At 43.0% G+C, this 27,381-nt stretch overlaps 1 protein-coding gene across 1 annotated transcript; it reads left to right on the top strand.

Moving 5' to 3' along the window:
• Positions 1 to 26,611, top strand: si:ch211-175m2.5 (uncharacterized protein LOC568697 homolog). The gene is made up of 5 exons (XM_059989801.1): positions 1 to 158; positions 4,591 to 4,758; positions 20,289 to 20,388; positions 21,074 to 21,204; positions 24,369 to 26,611. Exons 1-5 carry the CDS (start codon positions 117 to 119, stop codon positions 24,642 to 24,644), a joined length of 717 nt encoding a protein of 238 aa, XP_059845784.1. The 5' UTR covers positions 1 to 116; the 3' UTR covers positions 24,645 to 26,611.
• Positions 26,612 to 27,381: the final 770 nt, after the last annotated feature.

The raw sequence follows: 27,381 nt of genomic DNA, 5'->3' as shown, positions 1-27,381 counted from the left end.
GGGGGTAGGAGTTATTGACGGATCGGCTCGGGTCGGCATCTTGATCTGAACGGACAGTTCGTGCTAAAGCGGAAATATTACGTCACCTCCGATTTGTGCGGGTCCTTGAAGTCGCCATGAGTCGGGCTTGGTCGGTGCTCGGAACCCAGGGGTGGCGGGTGAGTATCCGGGAGGAGGAATTGGGGTGCGGGTCGAGTGTGTCTGGAATTGGGAATGAGCGTGTTAGGGATTGGGGTGGTGAATCGAGCATATTGGGGGTGGGGGTCGAGTGTCGGGGTATTGGGTGGGGGGTGAAGCATGTGAAGGGGATGGGGGGTTTGGGTCGGTTTGAGTATATCGGGGTGATTTGGGGGGGGGATCGAATGTGTTTGGGTGGTGGTACGTAACTGATGAGTATGCCCTAGAGTGGAGTGGGCGGTGTGTCTACACAGGGATTCAGGTTTGAGGTGAAACCTGGTGTAAATAATTACACAATTGCATTGTTGTGAACGGCAATCTGGTTCTTTAATTTCGTTGAGGGCATGTAGGATGTGGAAGGTTCAGAGAGGGTGCAGATGAGATTTACCAAGATCTGTCTGGATTGGGGAGCATGTCTCATGAGGATAGGCTGATCGAGCTGGGGCTTTTCTCTTTGGAGTAAAGGAGGATGAGATATGCAAGGCAATAAGAAGCATAGATTGAGTGGGTGACTAGAGGCTATTTCCCAGGGAGGCAATTACCCAGAGACATAATTTTAGACTGATTGGAGGAGAGTATAAGGGAATGCTAGAATTAAGTTCTTTTTACATGTTGAGTGGTGGACATCTAGAACACTGCCAGGAGTGGTGATAGAGGCAGATACATTAAGGGCTTTTAAGAGACTCTTAGATAGAGAGATGAGTGGCTGTGATCGAGGTAAAGGTCAGATTGTTCTTGGAGTAGGTTTAAAGGTAGGCACACCATTGTGGGCCAAAGGGCCTGTACTGTACTTTTCTCTGAATGTAGGCTATCTACTACTAGCTTAAGCAGCAAATTTGGTTATTGAAAATAGTGTTCTGACGAGTCAACAGTATAAATTCTTCCTTGTCAACTGCTTAGAGTTTCTAACAGAATTTGGAGAGTTGATTCACAGCTGACATACACTTATATTAATGAACTAGGCTCCTACGTTGTGGTACTGGGAACTTGGCTTTGTGTGTGGTAGCTCATGTCTAACTAATCTTAGAGTTTTTTGTGGAAGTTACCAGGAATGTTGATGAAGGCAAGGCACTCAATGTTGTTTAGATGGACATTAGTAAGGTATTTGAAAAGGTCCCATGTGTGAAGTTGGTCAGGAAGATTTGGTCGCTTGACTTTCAATATGAGTTAGTAAACTGTCATAATGGGAGAAGCCAGAGAGTGGTTGTCTCTCTGACTGGTTTATGGAAGTTAGCAGTCTTAATGGTTTGGCATGGACTAGATGGGCTGAAGGAGCTTTTTTTTGCAGTGAGGTAGCATTGTTAGTAAAGGATGTAACTAGTAGAGTGGATAGGGGAGAGCCAGTGGATGTGCTATATTTAGATTTTAAAAAGGCTTTTGACAAGGTCCCACACAGGAGATTAGTGTGCAAACATAAAGCACACGGTATTGGGGGTATGGTATTGATGTGGATAGAGAATTGGTTTTCAGACAGGAAGCAAAGAGTGGAAGTAAACGGGACTTTTTCAGAATGGCAACCGCAAGGCTCAGTGCTGGGACCCCAGTTGTTTACAGTATATATTAATGATTTAGACGAGGGAATTAAATGCAGCATCTCCAAGTTTGCGGATGACACGAAGCTGGGCGGTGGTGTTAGCTGTGAGGAGGATGCAGGGCGACTTGGATAGGTTAGGTGAGTGGGCAAATTCATGGCAGATGCAATTTAATGTGGATAAATGTGAGGTTATCCACTTTGGTTGCAAGAACAGGAAAACAGATTATTATCTGAATGGTGGCCGATTAGGAAAAGGGGAGATGCAACGAGACCTGGGTGTCATTGTACACCAGTCATTGAAGGTGGGCATGCAGGTACAGCAAACGGTGAAAAAGGCAAATGGTATGTTGGCATTCATAGCAAAAGGATTTGAGTACAGGAGCAGGGAGGTTCTACTGCAGTTGTACAAGGCCTTGGTGAGACTGCACCTAGAATATTGTGTGCAGTTTTGGTCCCCTAATTTGAGGAAAGACATTCTTACCATAGAGGGAGTACAGAGAAGGTTCACCAGATTGATTCCTGGGATGGCAGGACTTTCTTATGAAGAAAGACTGGATCGACTAGGCTTATACTCACTGGAATTTAGAAGTTTGAGGGGGGAATCTTATTGAAACGTATAAAATTCTAAAGGGATTGGACAGGCTAGATGCAGGAAGATTGTTTCCAATGTTGGGGAAGTCCAGAACGAGGGGTCACAGTTTAAGGATAAAGGGGAAGCCTTTTAGGACCGAGATGAGGAAAAACTTCTTCACACAGAGAGTGGTGAATCTGTGGAATTCTCTGCCACAGGAAACAGTTGAGGCCGGTTCATTGGCTATATTTAAGAGGAAGTTAGATATGGCCCTTGTGGCTAAAGGGATCAGGGGGTATGGAGAGAAAGCAGGTACAGGGTTCTGAGTTGGATGATCAGCCATGATCATACTGAATGGCGGTGCAGGCTCGAAGGGCCGAATGGCCTACTCCTGCACCTATTTTCTATGTTTCTATGAAAGGGGGTAATCGCAGTAAAAGACAATGGATAGGAAATTAAAAGTTTTTATTCTTGGTAAGCTAGAGAAGTTTGTACATTGTTATTTTGGCATCCAAACAGTAGTAGTGATGTCATAAAAGGAATTTGAGATGCATGTACAAATTCAACTGTGATCAGCATTGAGATTGGTCTAAACAAATTAGCAATGTTGCAACATTTAATTTTAGATCCGTATGTTGAGAGGTCCAATAGGAAGAAAGCTATCCCAGATTGGGACTTTGTTAATCTTGTTATGTGGGGTTCTTCAGAGAAAACATGGTGGTTCTTCATTGAGGTGCAAAGTGGAGCGGTGCAATCTGAAACATGGGCTCCTGAATTCAAATGAAAATTAAGGAATGAGTGTAAAAGCCACAGTGGTTCAATATTCCTTCCTGGAGCAAAAATGTAAAAGGACAGATGGCACGGTAGTGTAGTGGTTAGCACAATACAGTACAGGTGACCTAGGTTCAATTCCAGGCGCTGCCTGTAAGGAGTCTGTACATTCTTACTGTGGCCATGTTGGCTTCCTCCCACAGTCCAAAGACCTATCGACTGTTAGTTTAATTGGTCATTATAAATAGTCCTGTGAGTTGGCTTCGATTAAAATTGGGGGATTGCTAGGGAGCATGGCTCGAAGGGCCTGTTCCATGCTGCGTCTCTAAAGAGAAGTGCCCAGCTGTGCTTAGTAATCTTTGAAAGTATTTTATTTAATTTAGTTAAAGAAGTCGACAGCCTGGTGATCCTTCCCTCTGCTCACTCCTGTTCAGCTTTATATTCTTTTAAAGAAATTCACAGCTGGGCACTCAGTATTTCAGCTCACTTCCATACAGCTTGTCCCACTTGATGGCACAATAAGGTCAGCACCAGACTCTGGAGCGAAGGTTCCCGAGTTCGAATCCAAGTCGGATTGAGCATTGAGCTAGCAACTTGGCCTTGTAAAAACAAGAATAGCTTGCTACGGAAACACTGTCATGACAGTGCCCCGATAACTCCACTGCTGAGTTAAGGGCTATTCTTCTTCTTCCATACAGCTTCATATTCTCTTGAAGAAATTCACAGCTGGGCACTCAGTAATTCAGCTCACTCCTGTTCAGCTTCATATTCTCTTGCTGAATAGTACAATCTCTTTTGTTTTTATCTCTGAGGTTACTGATTTTGACTAAACCAGTTTTGCAACTCCTGGAAGGACCCTGTGTTAAACAGTTTGGTCTTTGTGTCCCAGGCTGCTGCTTCTGCATCAGAAGGAGAAACTGGTGTTCAGTATTTTTGTTGCATTCTTTCACCTCCGTCTTAATTCTGAAGCAGTTGTCATAATTGTGAAGTTGTAATCACAGGCAAACGTACAAGCACTTCTTGGGATTCTTTAAGATCTATGAATTTCACAACATACTTGAGCAAATAAGAGCATTCTGACAGGCTGCATCTGGAATTGGGGGGGGGGGGGGCGGCTACTGCACAGGACCAAAAGAAGCTGCAGAGGGTTGTAAATCTAGTCGGCTCCATCTTGGGTACTACAGCTTCTTCCCCTCTGCCATCCGATTCCTAAATGGACATTGAACCCTTGGACACTACCTCACTTTTTAAATATACGAGGGGTGATTGATATTTTTCTCTTCTATATTATGTATTGCATTGAACTGCTAAGTTAACAAATTTCACAACACATGCCGGTGATAATAAACCTGATTCTGATTCTATTTCTTTGAGATTCCTTATTTTGTTCTAGGCAAAAGGTGAGCTAAATCTGCAATTTGTTTCGAAGGGGCAATTTATCCTAAAGTCTTGTACATTTATAGAAAAGAGTATTTATTTTCAAATTGCACTAACATGTCATTGAAATAACCTTTTTGCTCTTTTTTCCCCACTCTAGTCTTTCACACTGGCATCAAGATGGACAAGAGGATGGTCTGTTGCTTCCAACAAGGATTATAGTACAAAACCTGAGAACCCTTTACGCCCCATCAGCAGGTACCCTGTTCCATATAAAAAGGACCTGCCATATGATATTGTTGAACTGATGGAAGAGGTGGAAACCAAGGTGGGTTTCCTGTTAATGTTATATAAAAATAGTCTGAGACAATTTAGTTCTTCTATTCTGTTCAATCATTGCTGAGTTATAGTTTCTGTTGGAGTATTGTGTGCAGTTCTGGTTGTCACATTACAGGAATGACGTGCAGGTTTTGGAGAGGATGCAGAAGAGGGTGACCACTTTGTTGCTTGTATTGGAGTGTATTAGCTAAAAGCAAAGGGTGGGCAAATTTGGATTGTGTTTGTCTAGAATACTGAGTTTATAAAATAGAGATAGATGGGATTAGTTAATTGGTTGGCTTGGGAATAAGACCATAAGATATAGGAACTGAAATAGGCCATTGGGCCCATTGAATCTGCTCCACCATTCAATCATGGGCTGATCCAATTCTTCCAGTCATCCCCACTCCCCTGCCTCCTCTCCATACCCTTTGATGTCTTGGCTAATCAAGAACCTATCTATCTCTGCATTAAATGCACCCAATGATTTGGCCACAGCCGCTCGTGGCAACAAATTCCACAGATTTACCACCCTCTTGACTAAAGTAATTTCTCTGCATCGCAGTTCTAAAAGGACGTCCTTCAATCCTGAAGTCATACCCTTTTGTCCTAGACTCTCCTACCATGGGAAATAACTTTGCCATATCTAATCTTTCCAGGCCTTTTAACATTCAGAATGTTTCTGAGATCCTCCCTCATTCTCCTGAACTCCAGGGCATACAGCCCAAGAGCTGCCAGACGTTCCTCAAACGGTAACCCTTTCATTCCTGATGGGCCAAAGGGCCTGTTTTTGCACTGTTTGCGTACCATGTTTTTAAAAAAATCCTTGACATACCAAATCTTTGCAAACTCAGAATGAAATATAGCCGCTGCCATGCCTTCGTAATTGCATCAATATATTGGGTCCACATTAGATCTTCAGAGACACCCCTGAAATTACCTAGTAATATGGGCTCTCTCATCAGCCTGTCCGTATACTGTCTCAAGAATAGCTCCTGGACATGCCTAACAAATACTCCCCTGTCAAGCCATTTGCACTGAGGTGCCAATCAGTTGTTAGAGAAGTTGAGGTAATCTATTATAACAACCCTGTTGTTTTTGCACCTTTCCAAAATCTGTGTATTTATCTGCTGTTTGGTGTCCCTGTTGCTACTGCAGGCCTAAAGAATACTAGAAAAATTAAGCATTTAATTGCCAAGTGCATTAGTTATGCAAAAATTTGTGACAGAAAGGCCTGTTGCAGTGCTGTACTGTTCAGCTGCTAAACGAGACAGGAGTCCGTGGTATTACAGGACAGGTACTGGCATAGACAGAAGACTCTGCCTCCTGCCAGTCAGACAATCTTCTATCCATGCTAGTACCTGTCCTGCAATACCATGGACCTCTATCATGTTTAGCAACCAGATCTAAGCAGAACGTGTTGGTGGCTTGCAGAGGGTCCAGAGACGGTTCAAGAGAATGATTCTGGGAATGTAAGGCTTAAGGTATGAGGAGTGTTTGATGTCTCTGGGCCCATACTCACTGGGGTTTAGAAGAACGGGGGGGGGGGGAAGGAATTCTGTAAATGTGTCAATTACTGGATAGAATGGATGTGGGGAGTTTAGGACAGGGGGCAGTGCCAGAATAGAAGGGATGTTCCTTTGAAACAGAAGGGGGAATTTCTTTAGCCAGGGGATAGTGAACCTGTGGAAATTCATTGCCACAGACAGCTGTGAAGACCAAGTCATTGAATATGTTTAAAGTGGAGGTTGATAGGTAATTGGTTAGTCAGGGAGTTCTTCCCTCTACTCTCAAATTCCAATATTTGTGTTAACCAGTCATCATTCTACTCCTGCTTTATCCTTAAAATTCCACGTAATGGAAATGCCCTTTTGAAAGTCCAAATTTCACAAATTAACTGCATTACATTAATCTATTCTGTTGATGACAAACTTATATAGTGGCATGCAAAAGTTTGGGCACCACTAGTCAAAATTTCTGTTACTGTGAATAGTTAAATGAGTAGAAGACGAACTGATCTCCAAAAGTTAAAGATGAAATATTCTTTTCAACATTTTAAGTATAGTTCATGTATTATTTTTGTTTTGTAAAATTTTAGTGATAAAAAGGAAAGGAGGACCATGCAAAAGTTTTGGCACCCCAAAAGATTTGAGCTCTTAGATAACTTTTACCAAGGTCTGCCTTAATTAGCTTGTTAGGGCTATGGCTTGTTCACAGTCATCATTAGGAAAGGCCAGGTAATGCAAATTTCAATGCTTTTTTAATTCCCTGACTCCTCAAGCCTTGTCCTAACAATCAGCAGCCATGGGCTCATCTAAGCAGCTGCCTAGCACTCTGAAAATTAAAATAAATGATGCCCACATAGCAGGAGAAGGCTAAAAGAAGATAGCAAAGCGTTTTCAGCTAGCCATTTCCTCAGTTCGTAATGTAATTAAGAAATGGCAGTTAATAGGAACGGTGGAGGTCAAGTTGAGGTCTGGAAGACCGAGAAAACTTTCCGAGAGAACTGCGTAGGATTGCTAGAAAGGCAAATCAAAACCCCTGTTTGACTGCAAAAGACCTTCAACAAGATTTAGCAGACTCTGGAGTGGTGGTGAACTGTTCTACTGTGCAGTGACACCTGCACAAATATGACCTTCATGGAAGAGTCATCAGAAGAAAACCTTTCCTGCATCCTCACCACAAAATTCAGCGTCAGAAGTTTGCGAAAGAACATCTAAACAAGCCTGATGCATTTTGGGAACAAGTCCTGTGGACTGATGACGTTAAAATAGAACTTTTTGACCGCAATGAGCAAAGGTATGTTTGAAGAAAAAAAGGGTGCAGAATTTCATGAAAGGAACACCTCTCCAACTGTTAAGCACGGGGGTGGATTGATCATGCTTTGCGCTGTGGACTCGTGACACGGCCGGTAAGCCAGAGGGTCACCATGGCTTCTGGGTCACATTCCAAAGACATCCAGGTGGGTTGTGTAGCGACATTGGTGGTGCAGGGCACAGAATGTCGGGACTTTGTGTTACTGGTCATACCTCAACTGTGTGCCCCTGTGATATTGGGGCTGGACTTCCAGAGCCACCTCGAAAGTGTGACTATAGCATATGACGGGCCCTTCCCACCACTCACTGTCAGGAATCCTCAGTTTTGTGGGACTTCGTCATATACCCCGCTACTGACCACACACACACACACACACACCGACCCACACATCCCACCCAACACCATGCCGACAGCTGCGCTACTGACACCACATGCAGCCTCAAGAACCCTCCCCCACTGCTGTTTGCCAACCTGACCCCCGACTGTAAACCTGTGGCAACTAAAAGCAGGAGGTACAGCATGGGGGACAGGGCCTTCATTCAGTCAGAGGTGCAGCGGCTGCTCAGGGAGGGGATCATTGAGCCAAGCACAAGTCCTTGGAGGGCCCAATGGTGGTTGTTCAGACCGGGCAGAAAATAGGATGGTCGTGGACCATAGCCGGACCATCAATAGGTTCACGCAGCTTGATGCGTACCCCCTACCCCGCATTGCGGATATGGTCAACCAGATAGCTCAGTACAAGGTGTACTCGACAAGAGATCTGAAATCCGCTTATCACTTCCTGCGCGTCCCCTTCAATGTCACAAATGGTGTTTCTGTCTTCCAGAGGGAAATGGGCCGGATGGTGGACCAGTGCCAACTGAAGGCCACATTTCCCTATCTGGATAATATCACCATCTGTGGTCACGACTGGCCGGATCACAAAGCCAACCTCCAACGATTTTTCCAAGTGGCCAAAGCCCTGAACCTTACATATAACAGGGACAAGTGTGTGTTCGGTACCACCCGGCTCACTATCCTTGGGTATGTCGTGGAGAACGGGGTCATTGGCCCTGATCCTGACCGTATGCGCCCCCGTTAGAACTCCCTTTTCCTATCACCCTCAAAGCCCTCAGACGGTGCCTGGGCTTCTTTTCCTATTATGCCCAATGAGTCCCCCATTACGCAGACAAGGCCTGCCCCCGGTAAAGTCTACCACATTTCCCCTCTCTGCCGAGGCCCGCGCGGCCTCCAGCTGCATTAAAGGGGACATTGCCAAAGCAACGATGCATGCAGTGGACCAGACCATTCCCTTCCAAGTAGAGAGTGACGCCTCCGATTTCACGCTGGCTGCTACCCTCAATCAGGCAGGCAGGCCAGTAGCATTCTTTTCTCATACCCTTCAAGGCCCTGAAATACGCCACTCCACAGTGGAGAAAGAAGCCCAGGCCTTAGTGGAAGCTATTAGGCACTGGAGGCACTATCTCGTTGGCAAAAGGTTCACTTTGCTGACCGACTGGCGCTCAGTTGCGTTCATGTTCAGCAACCAACAGCGGGGCAAAATCAAAAGTGATAAAATTTTGCAGTGGAGAATAGAACTCTCCACCTACAACTATGTGTACAATGTCCTGGGTATGTTACTCAAAATGGCCTCTTTGGTTTGTTACAAGTAGGAATGTTTCTTTGTCGGATAAGTGTTTCTCTAGCCGTTGTTTCACTTTAGAATGGCTGATATGGTAATTGTATTCATTTGTTAATCAATGGGGAATGTCATTGTGTCTTGTGATGCTGGGAACTTGGGGGAGGGGTTTTCGCGGGTTTTTGGGGGGGAGGCCGAGGAATAGACTGAAGAAGGTGGATGTGTGCTGGACTGCTCGTAAGACTACCGGGGTGGTCCCAGGTGCGACGGCCGGATGGGTCGATTGGTTCGTTGATTGAGCTCCAACGAGTGCACTAAACAGACTGAACTTTGATAAGTGGCGCCTTTTGTTTTTTTCCTTGTGTATATATATTGTATTGCTTACTACTCTTTTTAATTTTAGTAAACTCTTTAAAGTGTATTTCATAACGGTATTTGTTGTGGGTTTGATACTGTTGGCGGGCGCGAGGCATTAACTCGATTCTCACAGCACCTGCGTGTACGGGAGGTGGGTTGGAGAGTGGCTGGATCCCCTTTTTCCCCTAGACATATACCAGCCTGTTGGGTAAGGGTTACATATGATTTCCTGTACCGGCCTGGAAGGCTCAATGAGCCCCCTGATGCCCTATCCCAGGAAGTGTGTGCCAGCGCACAGCTCGACCAGCTATACGCCCTCCATGCACATCTTTGCCACCCGGGGGGGTCACCTGATTTTACCATTTCGTGAAAGCCCGGAACCTGCCATACTCCGTTGAGGATTTCAGGACGGTGACCAGGGACTGCCAAGTCTGCGCTGAGTGCAAACCGCACTTCTACTGTCCTGAAAAGGTGCAACTTATCAAGGCCACCCGCCCCTTTGAGTGACTGAGTGTTGACTTTAAGGGGCCCCTTTCCTCCACTGACCGCAATGTCTACTTTCTCAACATTAACGACGAGTACTTGCGGTTCCCCTTTGCCATTGTCGTGGTTTCTCGTGCCCCACAAACGACCAGGAGACGCAGAAGATTCTTCAAGAAGGGTTAAACTTTAATTTGCAAATCAAAGCTGAGACAGTCATTGAGCTAGTCGCAGATTGCCCCCCCCCCCCCCCCCCCCGCCACCGATCCTTGTACGTAGCATTTTTTATAGCAATCTCCTGGTTTAGTTGTATTAGCATATCCAATCGGTCTATAGTTGCGTATCACAAGTACATCCGCCACTATTGTTTCTACCCATTGACTTAATCATGTTCTAATCTACATCTTTTAGCTATCTCTCATTAACACAACATTGTCTTCTACATTCAATTGGATACATGCATAGCAAATAGCAAACTCAGACTACATAATCCACATCTCTTAGCTACCTCTCATTAACACACCATTGTCTTCTACATTCACTTGGATACATGCATAGCAAATAGCAAACTCAGACTACATAGTTTTGGTTACACAGCAAACAATACAACTTTTATACTCCAATATATCCCCCCTTTGAGACCCATAAGAGTCCACGCACAAAAGCCCCAATAAACTCAAGCACTTATTCCCAAATCTCAGGTTAAACTATAATTTTCTGCGCCAAGACCTCAATATATTCTCTCCCTGTTACCCTGGGCCGCTGAGCCAAAAACCTGTCCCTTTGTACCTGAGACAGGGAAAAAGACTCAGAAGCCCTTACAATCTACTCCCACACTGTCGTTTTGCTTTTGTTCATCCTGCAGCTGTTGTAGGCTGTAATGATACATTTTCGGTGTTTCTTTCTCCACTAAGCTTGCTTCAGTAATTGCCACGAGCATCGGAAATTGTTTGGTTGCAGCACGCACTACAAGAGACTTGAGACAAGGAAGAAAACAGCACAGCACAAGCACACAGCTCAACAATACAATACTGACAGTTATTGCCATTTTAGTCAGCCACGCTCCCCATCCTCCGAGTCTACTTTCTAACCAGTCAAATAACTGATGTCCGGACCCTGCATTCTGTTTAACTTCCTTTCTTAGACTTTTCAACTTATACATTGCCTTAGTAAACGATCCTTCTGGACTAGCGTTATTTGATATAAAAGTGCAGCACTTCTCTCCAAACATTACACAAACTCCTCCTTTTTCTGCCAACAGCCAGTCCAATGCTTTCAGGGTTCCATTAATTCTCTCTACCATGCCCTACGACTGAGAGTGGTATACACATCCAAATCTTTGCTTTATCCTCAGCGCTTGTAGTACCAATTTGATCACTTTCTGGATAAAAGCCGTACCATTGTCTGAGTGAACTTCTGTAGGTATTCCAAACCTTGGGATCACTTCATTTGTCAGAAATTTTACCACTGACTTTGCCCCTTGATCTCTTGAAGGTACCTCTTCCACCCATCTGCTAAATCGATCAGTTACTACCAGCATGTATCTTTTCCCTCTCACTGTCTTTATCATGTCTACATAATCGATCACTAGATGTTTAAATGGTCCTTCAGGTAATTCCCTTCCGAACATTATTCTGTGCGCATACCTCGCACTGTGACGACAAAGTCCACTGAAGCCTGTAAATAAGGTGACCAAAAACCATCCTTCTTTATTTTCTTTATCACTTCCCCCCTTGCACAATGGTCAATCCCATGCGCTTCTGAAATCAGAATCATCAGTAGAGGGGTGGGCGCTACCAACAAACCGTCTTCCATGCTCCACAAGCCTTCCGGGTTCTGCTTGGCCCCCCTTCGTCTCCACATTGTCTGTTCTGACAAAATTGCCTTACCTTGTATTTCAATTAGGTCCTCTACCTCAGGTTCTGGAGTTAGGCTTACCTGGGGGGCAATGACAGCTGATGTTTTTCAGGCTGCCTCGTCTGCAGCTTGATTTCCCTTTGTTATTACATAATTTCCCTTTTTATGTGCCTGGCATTTTACTATAGCCAATGCTTCAGGTTTCATTATGGCTTTTATTAAGTTTAGAATTTACTGACAATGTTGTATGGGATCTCCACTACCTTTTATAAAACCTCTGTGTTTCCACACTGCCCCGAACAAATGGCATACTCCATGAGCATATGCCGAATCAGTATAGATGTCTACTTTCTCACCTTCCATCATTTCACACGCAGCTGTCAGGGCTTTGATTTCCGCTAGTTGGGCGGAACGCGGTTGGGGACAGGACTCCATCCTAATAACCATATAGCTCGACTGATCCTGCTGCACTACTGAGAACCTTGCATGATTTCCATCATAATCCCTATAACAAGAGCCATCTACGAACAGAACCTTTTTATCTGCATCCTCTAGTGGTTCTGACCGTAAATCTGCTCTCAATTTGGCAAATAGTCTTCCCTACACAATCATGGGGTTCTCCTTCATAGCCCAAAGGGACAAAATCGGCTATATCACTGGTAGTGCATCTCTGTATAGTTATGTCAGGAAATGTCAATGGCATCTGATACGCTGCTATTCTGGTTGGTGTCAGCACAAATTTCCCTTTTTCCAGCAATTCTGCTACTTTGTGGTGTGTGTACAGAGTCACAGGATAGCCTAGGGTTGCAGATGATGCCTTTCCATATGCATAGTACAGCGCCGCCAATCCCTGATAACAGGGTGGATACCCCTGAGCCACCTCATCTAGTCTCTTACTGTAGTATGCTATTGGCTGCTTTGCTTTTCTTGTGCCTGTCTCTTGTGTTAGAACCGCTGTGACATAACCCTCCTGTCGGTTGGATACATACAAATGAAAAACCTTCTCGCAGTCAGGCAAAGCTAATGCTGGTGCTGACTGCAATTCCTGCTTAATAGTATTGAAAGCTACCTCCGCCTCTCCATTCCGCTGTAAGCCGTTCTTCAAATTTGTATGTCCTGCTTCTTTCACTATCTTTCTCAAAGGTGCCACAATCTCAGCATATTCTCCTATCCAATCTGAGCTGTACCCTGCCATTCCCAAAGACGTCATCATCTGCCTAACAATCTGCAGTTTTGGGGCCTTAGTTATTGCCTCAATCTGATCTGGTGCTATCGCCTTCACTCCCTTGGATATTACCCTGCCTAAGTATTACACTTGCTGCGTGCAAAATTGTAGTTTCTTTTTGGATACTTTATGTCCTCCGTGCGCCAGCTTCTCTAACAGAGTTATAGTGTCCTGCTCACACTGTTCCTTACTGTGGGAGCAAATCAACAGGTCATCCACATAACTGTAACAATGTACTTTCCAATGGTATGCCCTCTAGGTCTGCCTTCAACACCTGATTAAAAATGTGTGGTGAATGTTTAAATACTTGTGGCATTCTGGTATAGGTATACTGAGCACCTCTGTAAGTAAATGCAAACAGATACTGACACTGGTCGGCTAGAGGAATGCTGAAGAAAGCCGAACACAAATCAATCACTGAAAAGTAACTTGCTTCTGGTGAAACATTAGTCAAAAGTGTGTGTGGGTTGGGGACTACCGCTGGCCAGTCCTCTACCACATCATTTACCACTCGCAAATCATGCACCAATCTCCACTTAGATTTATCTGCTTTTAAGACTGGCAGCAACGGGGTATTATGGACTGTTTGTTCTTTTAAGCACTCCTATTTCAAGCACTGTCGATGCTATTCTCTCTTCTGCTTCTGGTCTTAGAGGGTATTGTGGTCTCCTGGGTGGAATTGCTCTTGTTCAGCCTTATTTCCATCGGACTAGCTGTTTTTATTTTCCCTACATCCGTGTCATGCTGTGACCACAGAATAGATGGCAACTCATCTAATCTTCTATCTTTCTGCTGGCCTCTTTCCTTTCCCAGCAATGGCATGTGTGGTTGGGGAGTTATTTCGACCTCTCTCACTGTCCCTACCATATTTACACTTACCATTATTTTAATGCAATTGTTGTCTTCTGATATCCACACCTCTGGCGTGATTTTCCTCCACACTGTTATGGTTTCAGCACTCTTAACTAAGGGTCCTAAGTCTTTAGACTGATATCCCTTGTTTGCCAACAATGTTACGTGGGGTGCAGCCTCCGGTATCCTGTACCATTTTTCTAAAAAGGTGTTCCACTTAACTTGTAAAGCTGCCCCTTGCTTTCCAATTATCACAGCCTCCCCTTCCAGGTGCTGTTGGGTACATGCCTCCAGGTGCCATCTCTCCTTTAACTCCTTGTTCTGAGTCTCGTCAAAAATCACTGTACAGTGTAGCTCAGATTTGGGCATTACAGCCCTGGGTAATATAGCCTGCATGCCCTTTTTCCATTTTTCCCAGGTTTCCTGAATCTGATCTGCGATGTCTCCTATCCAAAAGACATTAGCCTTCTTGCCTTCTTGCACTATCAATTGAGCCCCTGCTCTTTCCACATTCAGCCCATTTCTGGTGCATTCTAATTTTAATTCCAGTTTCAATAAGGCATCTCTGCCTAACAAACTAATCGGAGTTCCTTTAAATACTAGCACCGGCAAAACATTTCCTTTATTTCCCATTCTCAACTGCACTAGAGCCGTGCACTGTGTCAACTGTGTTTTCGCCGAAAACCCTACCGTCTTAATAAGCTTTCTTGACATGGGAAGGTGAAGGGCATACTGTGGCTGTACACAAGTGTACATGACTCCAGTATCTATCATCATTGATGTCAGTTGCCCTTCTAACATAACCTGAACAATGGGTTCCTCTTCTGCCTCCCTCGTTATCATTGGGTAATGTCCCTTCCCACTCGAGTTCTCAGGGCACCCCTAATACCTCGCATAGGGGTTCACAGGTCTGCGCTTGGGCCTGTGGGGGCTGGTCCTTGGCTAAACTTTAGTTCCCTTCTTATCGATTCCTGCTGGTGTGTGACAGGCCAGGGTTTAAATGGACAATCTCTTCTCATGTGACCTGGCTGATTACATCCCCAGTACAATCTCTCCACCTCTCTTTCCCCCTGTTTCCTCACTGGTCCCCACTGCCCATAGCTCCTCTGTCCCCCTCCTTGGGACTTCCAGTCCTGTCTGGGCTGTTTGAATTTAGTCTGTTCCTGATAGGGCATTTGTGGGAATGCTCCTCCAAAGACATTGATTATTGGCATGGGGTTTTCCGGCCCTTGTCTTACAGTATTATCAGTTCCTCCATATAGCGGTGCTTCATCCAGTTCGATGGCTGTACTCTGACTGGTGGTTGCTGGCAGCATCTTTTTGCTTTTCTCTTTTTCCTTTTTGAGTTCTTCGAGCTGCATTTGTATTAACTTTCTTTGCATCTCTTCCTGCTGCTCAGCCAATCTTCATTTGTCTTTCCGGTACTTCTCAACCGCATGGACGTGGTCTCTAAATTCTTGTGGTGTCATTGATGTCACTTACTCCAGTTTGGATTTTACTTGTGGAGGCATTGCATCCAAAGTGCTATGTTGGAACAGTGAGGTCATAAATAAGCTATTTTCCACCTCTTGCTCAGTCTCCAGTCTCCACCTTTTCAACTAGTTTTCTATGTAGGCTGCTGCATTTTCAGTGTCTCCCAGTGGATCCCCCTTTAAGGCTTTGGGGTCCACTTTGGGTGGATAAAGCTTCCTGGGGGCCTGCCATACCCTCTGCATCACTCTGTCAAACCCGTCTCCATCAGTTCTAGGGTCGTTCGAGTTTACTATGCCAGCCATTTCCATTAGTTCGTTAAATTTGGAGGTTCCCATCAACCGTATCAATAGTGCCTTCAAATCTCCCATAGCCAATAATCGTCCCGCCGTTTCTTCTTCAAAGGCTCTAATCCATTTCCCTGCTCCTTCATGTAAATTGGGCAGAGTGTTTTTCAGCTCTTCTAGGTCCTGGGATCCCCAAGGGATATACTGCACTTGTCCTGATCCTTGAACTAACAACGGCATCATTCTTCCTCCTTCTTTCCACCTGCCCTGGCTCTCCTCTTCACCTGCCTCCCCATCTGTCTCAGGGTATGTCTTTATTGCCTCCCACGCAAATGTCTCCGGGGTCCTCTTCTTCCCTCGGCCTCCCTGTGGAGTCCTTCCTTTCTGTCTTGATTCAATACTTGGTTGGCCCCTGGAGTATTTTCCGCATCTCCTCTGGCAATCCCCTCTCAGTAACTTATCTGGCTCTCTCTCTACTTCCGCAACTCGCTCCCCTACTGCCTCCTTCTGCTCTTCTAGGCTTCTGCCTCCTACCTCTTCCCCACAAATTCTCGCATCCTCTCTCTCTCCGCTTAACTCTTGCTCCTCCAATGAGTCACCTTCTGTTTCTTTCTGTCCGTGTCTGTACACCTGTGGCAGGGACTCCTCATGATCCTTACTCGTGCTTGATTCCCTTCTCTTTTGTGTTTCTCCAAGACTCTCATCTCCTATCTTTTTTCCACTTCCTCTTGAATGCCTCATCTCTTCCTGCCCTGATGAGCCACTTTCTTTTCTAGTCTGTTTATTTCTATAGTATAACCGATACTCCTCATACTCCTTTTCCTCTCTCAAGTATTTCATCCGTTCAGTCTCTTCTATTTCTCTCTTTGCCTGTTCCACTTTTATCCTTTCTGCCTGTATCTCCTTCCATATCGCTGCTTTTTGCTTCTCGTATTGTTTTCTTTCCTCCTCATTATCCCAAACTTGTACTTCTCCCTGCAAGTTTACTGTTCCCGTCAGCAGGGGGCACTGCTTAGGGGTTCCTTCCTCATTATAGGGAGGGGGCTTTTCTGTTTCTTTCGCATCCGGGTATGGAGCTGAAGCCAGCTTCTCAATGTACCTTCCTCTCTCTCTAACAGGCTGTTTCTCCAGCACCTTAGTGTATTCCTCGCTTGTAATCAATATTCTACCTGTCCTCCTCAGCCTTTCTCCCTCCGTTCTGAAGAGTTTTAGCACTTCCATTTCTCATTCTCTTTTTTGCCCTCTTTTCTTAGATTTATCTTTTGGTCTGTAATTTTTAATTAGTGCCTCCATTTCTTTGCACAAGCTTACATCAAACGTTCCTTCTCTTGGCCATTTTGTGACCAGGTTATTGGTTCTCTTTTCCCATTTTTCTGAAGTTTTTGTGATCTCACATTTATTTACCAGGATTTTTTTTTGCTCAGAATCTCTACTGCCGTTCCTTTACCTGTCATGTTATTCTCTCTTTTTAAGGTATTTCAGAGATTCACAGTTTGTTTACTGGATAATATTATTTACTCTAATTTTATGCCTAGTCTATCGTCTATCTACCAGCGCTTTAAACTATATATTGGACTGTCCTTGTTTCCTATTCTGTTCTGCCCGTACAGACCACTATTCAGAGCGGTATCCACAGAACTTGCTCTTTGCACCTCGTCTATTCAGACCCTTATCTCTTAAGGCGGTATCCACGAGGATTTTCTCTATTTTCCCTTTCCCTGCCCGTTCAGACCTTCGTTTTATACGAAGCGGTATCCACAGAGATTTACCATCACCACGTAGAATTTTTCTTAACTTAACTTCTTAATAACTTATTTGTACTTACCCTCACTGCAGTGTTCTTGATCAACCCTCTGAGCCTCCTGTTAGCCCCCAATTCTGTCAGTTTCTTTGGACCGGAGAGACCCTTCGGCAGTGGTTCCACACTTCTGAGACTCCAAGACCTCCCCAAAACCAACAGAATTCTTAGTCCAAATTGTCACAAAAAGCGCTTACCTTTTGTTTGTGTGCACCCTTAATTCTGTCAGCCTTGTGGGGGTCCTTAGAGGACTGGGAAGCGTCCCCAATCTGCCGTTTCCTTTCTGTAGGTCTCTTTCCGGTCCTGCTGCGGTTGCCAATTTTGTCGTGGTTTCTTGTGCCCCACAAACAACCAGGAGACGCAGAAGATTCTACAAGAAGGGTTAAACTTTAATTTGCAAATCAAAGCTGAGACAGTCATTGAGCTAGTCGCTGATTGCCCACCCCGATCCTTGTACATAGCATTTTTTATAGTAATCTCCTGGTTTAGTAGCAAATAGCAAACTCAGACTACATAATCCACATCTCTTGGCTACCTCTCATTAACACACCATTGTCTTCTACATTCAATTGGATACATGTATAGCAAATAGTAAACTCAGACTACATAGTTTTGGATACACAGCAAACAATACAACTTTTATACTCCAATACCATCCCCTGCCCCGACACCACTGCCACATCTGTCATAAAAGCCCTGCGCCAGCTCTTCACTCTGTTCGGATATCCCTGCTATATCCACAGTGATAGAGGGTCCTCCTTTATGAGTGACGAGCTGCGCCAGTACCTGCTGGCTAGGGGCATTGCTACTAGTAGGACCACGAGCTATAATCCCCGGGGAAATGGACAGGTGGAGAGGGAGAATGCCACAGTGTGGAAGGCCACACTTTTAGCCCTTAAGTCAAAAGGGTTGCCGGTCTCTCGATGGCAGGAGGTCCTCCCCGAGGCACTCCACTCTATCCGCTCCCTGTTATGTACGTCCACCAATGCCACCCCTCACGAGCGTCTATTCTCTTTTCCCAGGAAGTCTGCCACTGGGACCACCCTACCAGCTTGGCTGGCATCCCCAGGGCCAGTGCTGCTCCGGAAACATGTGAGGAGCAATAAATACTTCCCACTGGTTGAGAGGGTTCACCTTCTACATGCGAACCCCCAGAATGCCTACGTGGTCTTACCTGATGGGCGGGAGGACACGGTCTCCATCCGCGACCTGGCGCCCGCAGGAGCAGCAGACCACTACCCCAGACACTCCACGGTAACTATGAACCCTGTACCCAAGGTGACACCGTGCACACCGAGCCCTACACAGACTCCTCACGACACTCCTATACCGGGCGTCTTGCACGCACATAGACCAGGCGCCTCGCACACGCATGAGGGATCACTGACGCCTAGTGGGCTGACACCTTGAGTCAGGCCGGAACCAGCACAACCACCGTCTCCGGTGCGATCACCACCGGCACCTGTGCAATCACAGCCGGTGCTACGTAGATCGCAGCGACAGATTCGACCACCTGATCGACTTAACCTGGAAATATACTTGTAAGAAACTTTGCTCCATGGGGACTCTCTTTTAAAATTTGGGCTTGTATTGCAGTCAGTGGCACAGGGAACATTTCACTGGTAGAGGGAAGAATGAATTTAATTAAATACCAGCAAATTCTGGAAGTAAACATCACACTGTCTGTAAAGAAGCTGAAGATGAATAGAGGATATGATCCTCTCCAACAGGATAATGATCCTTAATGCACCTCAAAATCCACAATGGACTACCTCAAGAGGCGCAAGCTGGTTTTGCCATGGCCCTCACAGTTCCCCGACCTGAACATCATTGAAAATCTGTGGATAGACCTCAAAAGAGCAGTGCATGCAAGACGTCCCAAGAATCTTACAGAACTAGAAGCCTTTTGCAAGGAAGAATGGGTGAAAATCCCCTAAACAAGAATTGAAAGACTCTTAGCTGGCTACAGAAAGCGTTTACAAGCTGTGATACTTGCTAAAGGGGGTGTTACTAAGTACTGACCATGCAGGGTGCCCAAACTTTTGCTTTGGACCCTTTTACTTTTTTTGTTATTTTGAAACAGTAAAAGATGGAAATAAAAAAAATAATCTTGCTTAAAATATTAAAGAAATGTGTCATCTTTAACTTTATGCCTTTTGGAAATCAGGTCATCTTTTACTCGCTTAGGCTATTCATAGTAACAGAAATTTTGACTGGGGTGCCCAAACTTTTGCATACCACTGTAACTCTTAATGGAATTGTCGGATTCCCTCTTCATCTGTTTATTCTGCCCATTGTATTATTATTTTGTAAATTTGGTTCACAACTTTCCATAGTAAGTGTCATGCCACATTTCATTCAGTTATGTCTTCCCCATTTCATATCTGCAAATGCCCATTCTATCCTCACCTTTGCTTTACAATGACTTGAAGGACAATTGGGGCACCACTGGACATTGAGGGGGGTCCCATTGGGACATCACTGGACATTGAGGAGGGTCCCATTGGGACACCACGGAGCATTGCGGAACGTCCATTACTTTTTTGGTAATCTCAATATTACGTCCAAGGCAGTTGTTTGGTCGTCTGTTGTAGGAGATCTGCTGCCTCCTTCTGTTAACCATTTTTATCATTTTGTTCACTGATGTATCATTGTTAAGCCATCTATTTCCTTATAATTTTTCTATATAACCTAAAGTATTTTTTAGAATACATGTTTTATACAGCTTTTAAATTGTGTATAACCTGTGGGAATCTTAAATAATAATTTTGCTTCACAGGTTGGATTTTTGCCAAATATATTTAAAGCACTTTCCTTTCGGCCTGTGGAATTCAGGGCATTCTTTGCCTACTACAATGCTATAATGAACAAAGAAACAGGTAAGATAGATCGAAACTTCATTTGGGAATCAGCGGGTGAGTTTTTTCTGTGAGATTTCAGTGGTAACATATCCACTTTGCAATGCTTCCAATCTGTATTGGCACTGAGTGTTCTGCTCCTTGCATGTTGATATGACTGGATTAGACAAATTAGACGAGCAGTATTCTGAGATTCAAGGGCAGGGGGGGTGGGGTACGGATCTACTGAGTTTTGGGTGTGGAGGCACTATAAACCAGTACAGTGGTTGTATTCAAATCCGTTACTGGATATGGAATTGAATTTAATATTTTTAGTAACTCATGAGCTGTATAAAATATTAACTGAAAGAACAGTTCATTGTTTTAAATAAGCACTTATTGGCTTTAGGGTAAATTGTATAAATATTCGATATGGAAGACATGGGTAAGAACACTCGGATTACTTTAGCAAAGAGCTGCACAGATACTGTAGATCTCTTCTCCCTCGTGTTTATGTTTTAGCAAAGATATGCCAGGTATTTGATGAATTCTGTCCTAACAGCAGAACAGATTCTCCTCATTCCCATCCCAGCTAGGATAATATATGGCTTAAAGCAATAAATTAATATTTTAGAGAAAATTCAGTAAGTTGATTTTTTTTGATGAAATTTGTTTGAAAGAAATGCTTTAAACTTTTCCCTACCTTTCACCATGAATTTGTCCTTAGGAAATCTCAGCAAAGCAGATCGGGAGCTTATTATTGTGGCGACAAGTGCAAATAACTTTTGCCCCTACTGCGTGATAGCACACTGTGCCCTACATCGCCTTTATTCAAAAAATCCCACTCTGGCAGATCAGGTGAGTGATTAAGTGTTGCCTCCTGGTGAGCCTCAGGCTGGCTCAGCTCACTTTCGTTTAGGGGGAGCAATCTTCGGCCCCGCCAAACTGGGTAATCAAATTTATGCGTGGATGCCGTGTGATGTACCCCACACCGCCATTTAACAGATTGCACACAATATACGATTTACAGATTGGACTTCATAGATCTTACTGGAACTGTGTAATTAATAAAGATACAATATAAAAGGAATGTAAAAGATGCCAAACTTATCAGAGTTCAGCCACTTCGTGCACAACTGTTGGAGCTCAATTAATGGAGTCTTCTTTCCACCATTCGATCTCCTCTGACCTCCTCGACCCGCCGCTTGGGACCAACCACGTTGCTTGACCAGAGCGCGTCCAACACGTCCTCCCTCTTCGGTTCTTCTCCCAAAATGCCCTGGGCCTCGGACTCCCTCTTGGGTCTGATCCTCGCCCAGCTTACAGCATCTCTCTCATCGCGTCTCCTCTCTCTGTCCCCATTGCACCTTCCTCCCAAAGCCCGTGAAAACAATAGCTTACAGACACAAGAAAGAATAACATCTATCCCAATTGGATAGCAAATGAATACAATTCCCATTATCAGTAATTATAATCCAGCAGTTAACATTACAGAGAAGGCCATTTTATTATAACATAACAAAGAAGCCATTTTATTAGCCTTAACAAATAACATGAAAGAAGAAACCCCTTACAATAAGTATTTTGTCTGTAAATGCTGTTTTTAATTTTATTAAATTTTATTTTTATTTGGATAAGGTATTCATAAGTATTACATAAACTTTTTTCAAATATAAAGCCTTTTCCATTTTTTATATATGTATAAACCTATATGTATTTATACATTCACAAGTACACACTAAGATGGTATTTAAAGAAAAGTAATTAGGCACTTAAATAGATATTTATGTACAATTGTAATTCCACACTATTAAACTAAATAATAATAGTTAAAAAATTAGTAATAATAGTGGTTGAATAATAATTTCCATGTATCTCTTCTGTTCCATTTCTTTCTTGTCCAAAATAATGTGTGTAACCCTATGTAAGTTCCATCGTAGGTGTTTGTATCGTAACACATTCATGTTTGCTCCCAAATATAAACATACTTATCCAATTCCTGTGTACTTGTTTACTTCAAGTTATCTTTTTCTTTCCCCAAATCTTTTCCTTGTGTTAATTCCACATTTTCCAGAAATAAAACAGTGAACATTCAAACTAAGGGAGCTTACATTAACACTATTACCATGTTGATGAGAAAAGCAGTATGAACCATTAGGAGAAACATCTAAAGTCTGCTTGCATGGGGGCTCTAAATTCAATCCATTTATTCCAAATTTGATAAAAAAAAATTCTTTTTGAATTCTCAGGGAGTAAGTCATGTTTTCCATTTTAAATATTTCCAAAATAATTTCATGCCTATCTTCTAAAGTAGGTGATACTGGATTTAGCCACTTTCTGGTGATTGATTTCTTACTTGCCGCTAAAAGGGCCTGCAGCAACTTTATATCTTCCTTCTGTTCCGAAAACAATACATGCCCCAAATAGAGAGTCACAAAGTCCAGAGGTATCTGTATCTTAAATACCTTAACTAATGCTCTGTGAATACCTTTCCAATATAAACTTAATTTAGGACAATCTCAGAAAATATGGAAATGATTTGCCACCTTGGAGCCACATCTCGTCCAACGTGCCACGTTTGGGTCTTTATATATTTTTCCTGGTATGGGGTCTTGAAGTATCTTATATTTTTCCAGCAATGTTCTCTACAAACAAAACAGTTAGTTGAAGACCACTGAAAGCTGCATATTTTCCCCCAAACCTCCTCTGAAAGTACCAATCCCGCTTCTTCCTCCCACTTCTCTTTAATATACAATGTGTTTTCATTTTCAGCATGAAAGAGGGCATTATATAATTGAGAAATTGATTTAATTGGTATTGAGCTGTAAACTGAATTCAAAATCTTGAAAATGTCTATAATTCACAATTCTGGTTAGTGTCGTACTTGAAGGTACCTAAAAACAAAAAATCGTTATGTTCTAGGCCATGTTTGTCCTGCAAGGATTGAAAACTTTGTAATGCACTTTTATGTGTGAATGAGAGGTAGGTTGTAAGACCTTTCTTTATCCATAGTTCAAATCTTTTGTCTCCTCTGCTGGGAAAGAATTTGGTATCATAAGCACACCATCTAAAAAGTTTTATCGTGTTGTAAATTCCACATAAATTAATCACCTTCTGCCATATTTTTAATGTGAGATTCATCCAGCTGATTTTAATCTTTTCCAATTGGGCCATCAATCCTTCGTCCGCAATTAAGGCCTGTAGAGGGAAACGTCAACAGCGGGGTTATCTGTGAAGCATAAAAATAATTTCTCAAGCAATGAAGTGCCATACCTCCTCCTTCCTCTCCTAACTGTAAGGTGTTAAATCCGATTCTAGGTTTCTTTCCTTGCCAGATAAAGCGGGAAATCCATTTGTCCCATTCCTTAAATTGATTGTCTACCTCCACAGGTAAATTCTGGAAAAAGTAAAGTAGCTGAGGGAGAATATTCATTTTTATGATATTTATCCTTGAATTTAAACTTAAATAGAGGATAAGATTCCATCTATGTATATCTGCTTTTATCTCTGAAACTAGTGGCCCATAATTTGCCTGTGACAACATTGTAAGATCTTTTGGCAGGGTTATTCCTAAATATTTTAGTGATTTAGCTTCTCACTTAAGATCATATGTATCCTGCAACTTTTTGGATGCTGTATAATTTAGGGATCTAACCTGCGTTTTCTTTACATTAATTTTATAACCTGATATTTTCCCAAACTCATTCAACAGTGTAAACAATCCTATGAATGATTTTTCTGCTTCACTCAAGTAAACTAAGACATCATCCGCGAATAGTGCTACTTTCTGTTCAATCCCTGCCACCTTGATACCTTTTACAACTTTGCTCTGTCTTATTAATTGGGCAAGAGGTTCAATGTATAGTGCAAAAAGGAGAGGGGAAATTGGGCATCCCTGTCTAGTTCCTCTCTCTAAAATAAGAGTCAGAGAGGTTTTTAATTTTCTAACATCTATAAGTGGAGTAGTTTGTAATTTTGATATTAAACCTGATTCTGATTCTCCTCCAATCTGTTACTGTCAGGTCGTTGTGAACAGGCAGTTGGCTGATCTGGACGATCGACAGCGGGCCATGTTGGATTTTGCCCTTGTCGTGAGCAAAGCTGAAAACATCAGTGAAGACCACCTCAAAAACTTGGAGAAGCATGGATTTGATAAAGAGGATGTCTGGGATATCGGCACCATAGCGGCATTCTTTGCAATGTCTAACCGCCTGGCTCATCTCATTGACCTGCGTCCAAATGAAGAATTTTATACATTGGGAAGATTGCTTAAGGACAAAGGAAAAAAGGAGGGTTAAGAGAACTGGTTTTGAGGTCTTTGATTTCAACCAGATGCTTATTTTGATAATAGCTCAGTATGTTTAATGATGAGAATGTTTTGGAATCCTTAGCTTTGAGTCTTGCAAAATGCAACGTGAAAACTAGAAGGGAAAAGGATGATTGCTGTGCAAATCTGCAATTAATCCAGATCCAGGATGCCAAATGCAGTTTGTAAATGTAGAAACATAACCATTTGCATTTATTGTCAGAGTACCAAGTTGGGTGATGGGATTGCACTCTCTTCTGTATCATAGACTAGTGTGCAAATTATATCAGTTCTCTATGTCTAGAAACCTCCAAGTTCTAAAAGATAATTTCTAGAATATTACAGTGAATCAAGGTGAATCAAACTAATCCAAGAGTTAACTGTGTCCTTCGTATTATGGGTATGAATGGATAAATATTAAACCTTGTTGGTTCCTGTTTGGGGGTTTTTGGAAAATTAAGCTAACCAGAGTACAATTTTGGTTTGTTGAATTTCAGAGATATTCCATTTAAATGGAATTTTAGTACAACAGATTTGATCTTAAATACAAAAAAAAAACAGCTAAAGAGGAAGTCTGATTCTTTTGATTGAAAAGAATCTCCTGAAATGGAAGAGAGAGTGAGAAATGATGACACGAGACTCTGCAGATTCTGGTAATCTTGAGCAACACTCAAGTGTCTGAAACATTGACTCTATTCATTTCCATGGGTGCTGCCTGACCTGCTGAGTTCCTTCTAAGTATAGTACTTAGACTTTGTGTAAATAGTAAAAATAAAATCACCCTGAATGTAAGGAAGGGCTTGAGAAACATTGGCTTTTTTTGAAGACTATGAAATGTTTGGATAGTGAACAGCAAGCGGTTTTCTGTGAATTAATAATTTACTCAGATCAAGATATTATCAAAGAAAAAGAGAAAATTCCTTTTTTTTGGACAAAAGTAGCTACTTGTAAGAATGACATCACAGTAATACACAACAGAAACACACCCTTCAACCCACAACTCTATGTTGATCACATCATCTTCACTGTGTTCAGCTGATAACTCTCCAAAACCCTTCCGTCCATGTATCTATCCAAATGACTCTTAAATGGTACCCACCTCAACCACTTTCTCTGGCAGCTCATGCCAGCTACTCAGTATGCTCTGTGTAAAGAAATTCCCTCTCTGGCCTCTCTGTTAGATCTATCCCCTTTTTATCTGTGCCCTCTGGTTTTGGATTTCCCAACCCTGGGGAAAAGACTTTGAGAAAATCGATATAACACATGAAGGAGAAGAGATTTTAAAATGGGATTGAAATCAAAAGTGGACCTGGAGCAACTTCTTAAGCCCATCACCCTTGAAGGGGATAGACCGCTGAGAGCAGCTCACCAGAGTCTTCTGTCCTTGGCGAGTCTTTAGGTATTTTAAGGTATAGCCCACTGGAGACCCTTCCTCTCACACGGATGGGGTCTTTGGAGCTTCTGTTGGCTGGGTTTTTATGGGAAGGGGTTGCCAGCCCATGCCTAACCCTCCTTTCACAGCCAGGCTTGGGATTGTCCATGGTGGAATAGGTGTCAGTTAATTAGGAAGCTTTTGCAATTGAATTTAAAACATCAATTTTAACAAAACTCAAACATGTTGACACCATAAATCAGTTTACTTCTGATTTTAATTCTAAGTGTGGAATAAGTAAAAGGAAACCAATGGAATGGCAACCTGAATTGACACAGTTTGAATCAGCAGCTTATGAATGCAATGCAATTCATTGTTTATCTTCTGTATTTTTATTCAGAAAATATAATTTTTGGTGAAAAACAAGAGGGCAAATCAATTAGAAACCACATTCAGCAAAGGAAAACAGTCTGTGCTGCTTATGTCGTGCGTTCCTTCTCAGGATATTTTCTTATGGTTAAACTGGTCTCAATGGAAGAGAAAGTGTTTCAGAAACAAATAAATAAACTTTTCTCTGGCTTCCAGAAGGGTACATGTATTGATTTTAACCAATAGTTCATAAGACGTAAGAGCAGGATTAGGCTGTTTTGCATGTCAAGTCTGCTCTGCCATTCAAAGATGGCTGGTACTTTTATCCTCTCCTCAGCTGAACTCCCTGGCTTTCTCCCCGTAACCTTTGAGACCATGTCCAATCAAGCTTAGCCTTAAATAAACCCAGTGGTTTATTAAAACTAGTGGCCTCCACTGGTAATGAATTCCACAAATTCACCACACTGGTTAAAGAAATTCCTCCAAATCTCTGTTCTAAATGGACAACCCTTTAGCCTGAGGCTGTGCCCTCTTGTCCTAGATTCCTCCACCACTGGAAACATCCTTTCCACATCAACTCTGTCTAGGCCTTTCAACATTTGAAAGGTTTCAATGAGATCCCCCTTCTACATTCCATCAAGTACACACCCAGAGCTATCAAACGTTCCTTGTATGATAACCCTTTCATTCCCAAAATCATCCTTGTGAACCTCCTCTGGACCCTGTCCAATGCCAGCACATCTTTTCTAAGATGAGGAATCTAAAACTGTTCACAATACTCAAGGTGAGACCTCACCAGTGCCTTCTAAAACCTCAGCATCACATCCCTGCTCTTGTATTCCAGACCTCTTGAAATAAATGTTAGCATTGTAGTTGCCTTCCTCACCACCAACTCTACCTACAAGTTAACCTTTAGATTATTCTGCACAAGGACTCCCAAGTCCCTTTACATCTCTGATTTTTGGATTTTCTCCCTGTTTAGAAATTA

This window comes from Hypanus sabinus, chromosome 14 (genome assembly GCF_030144855.1).
Source record: "Hypanus sabinus isolate sHypSab1 chromosome 14, sHypSab1.hap1, whole genome shotgun sequence".
Classification (NCBI taxonomy): Eukaryota; Metazoa; Chordata; class Chondrichthyes; order Myliobatiformes; family Dasyatidae; genus Hypanus; species Hypanus sabinus.
The sequence above is the reverse complement of the archived record's forward strand: the minus strand, read 5'-3'. Positions and strand labels throughout refer to the sequence as shown.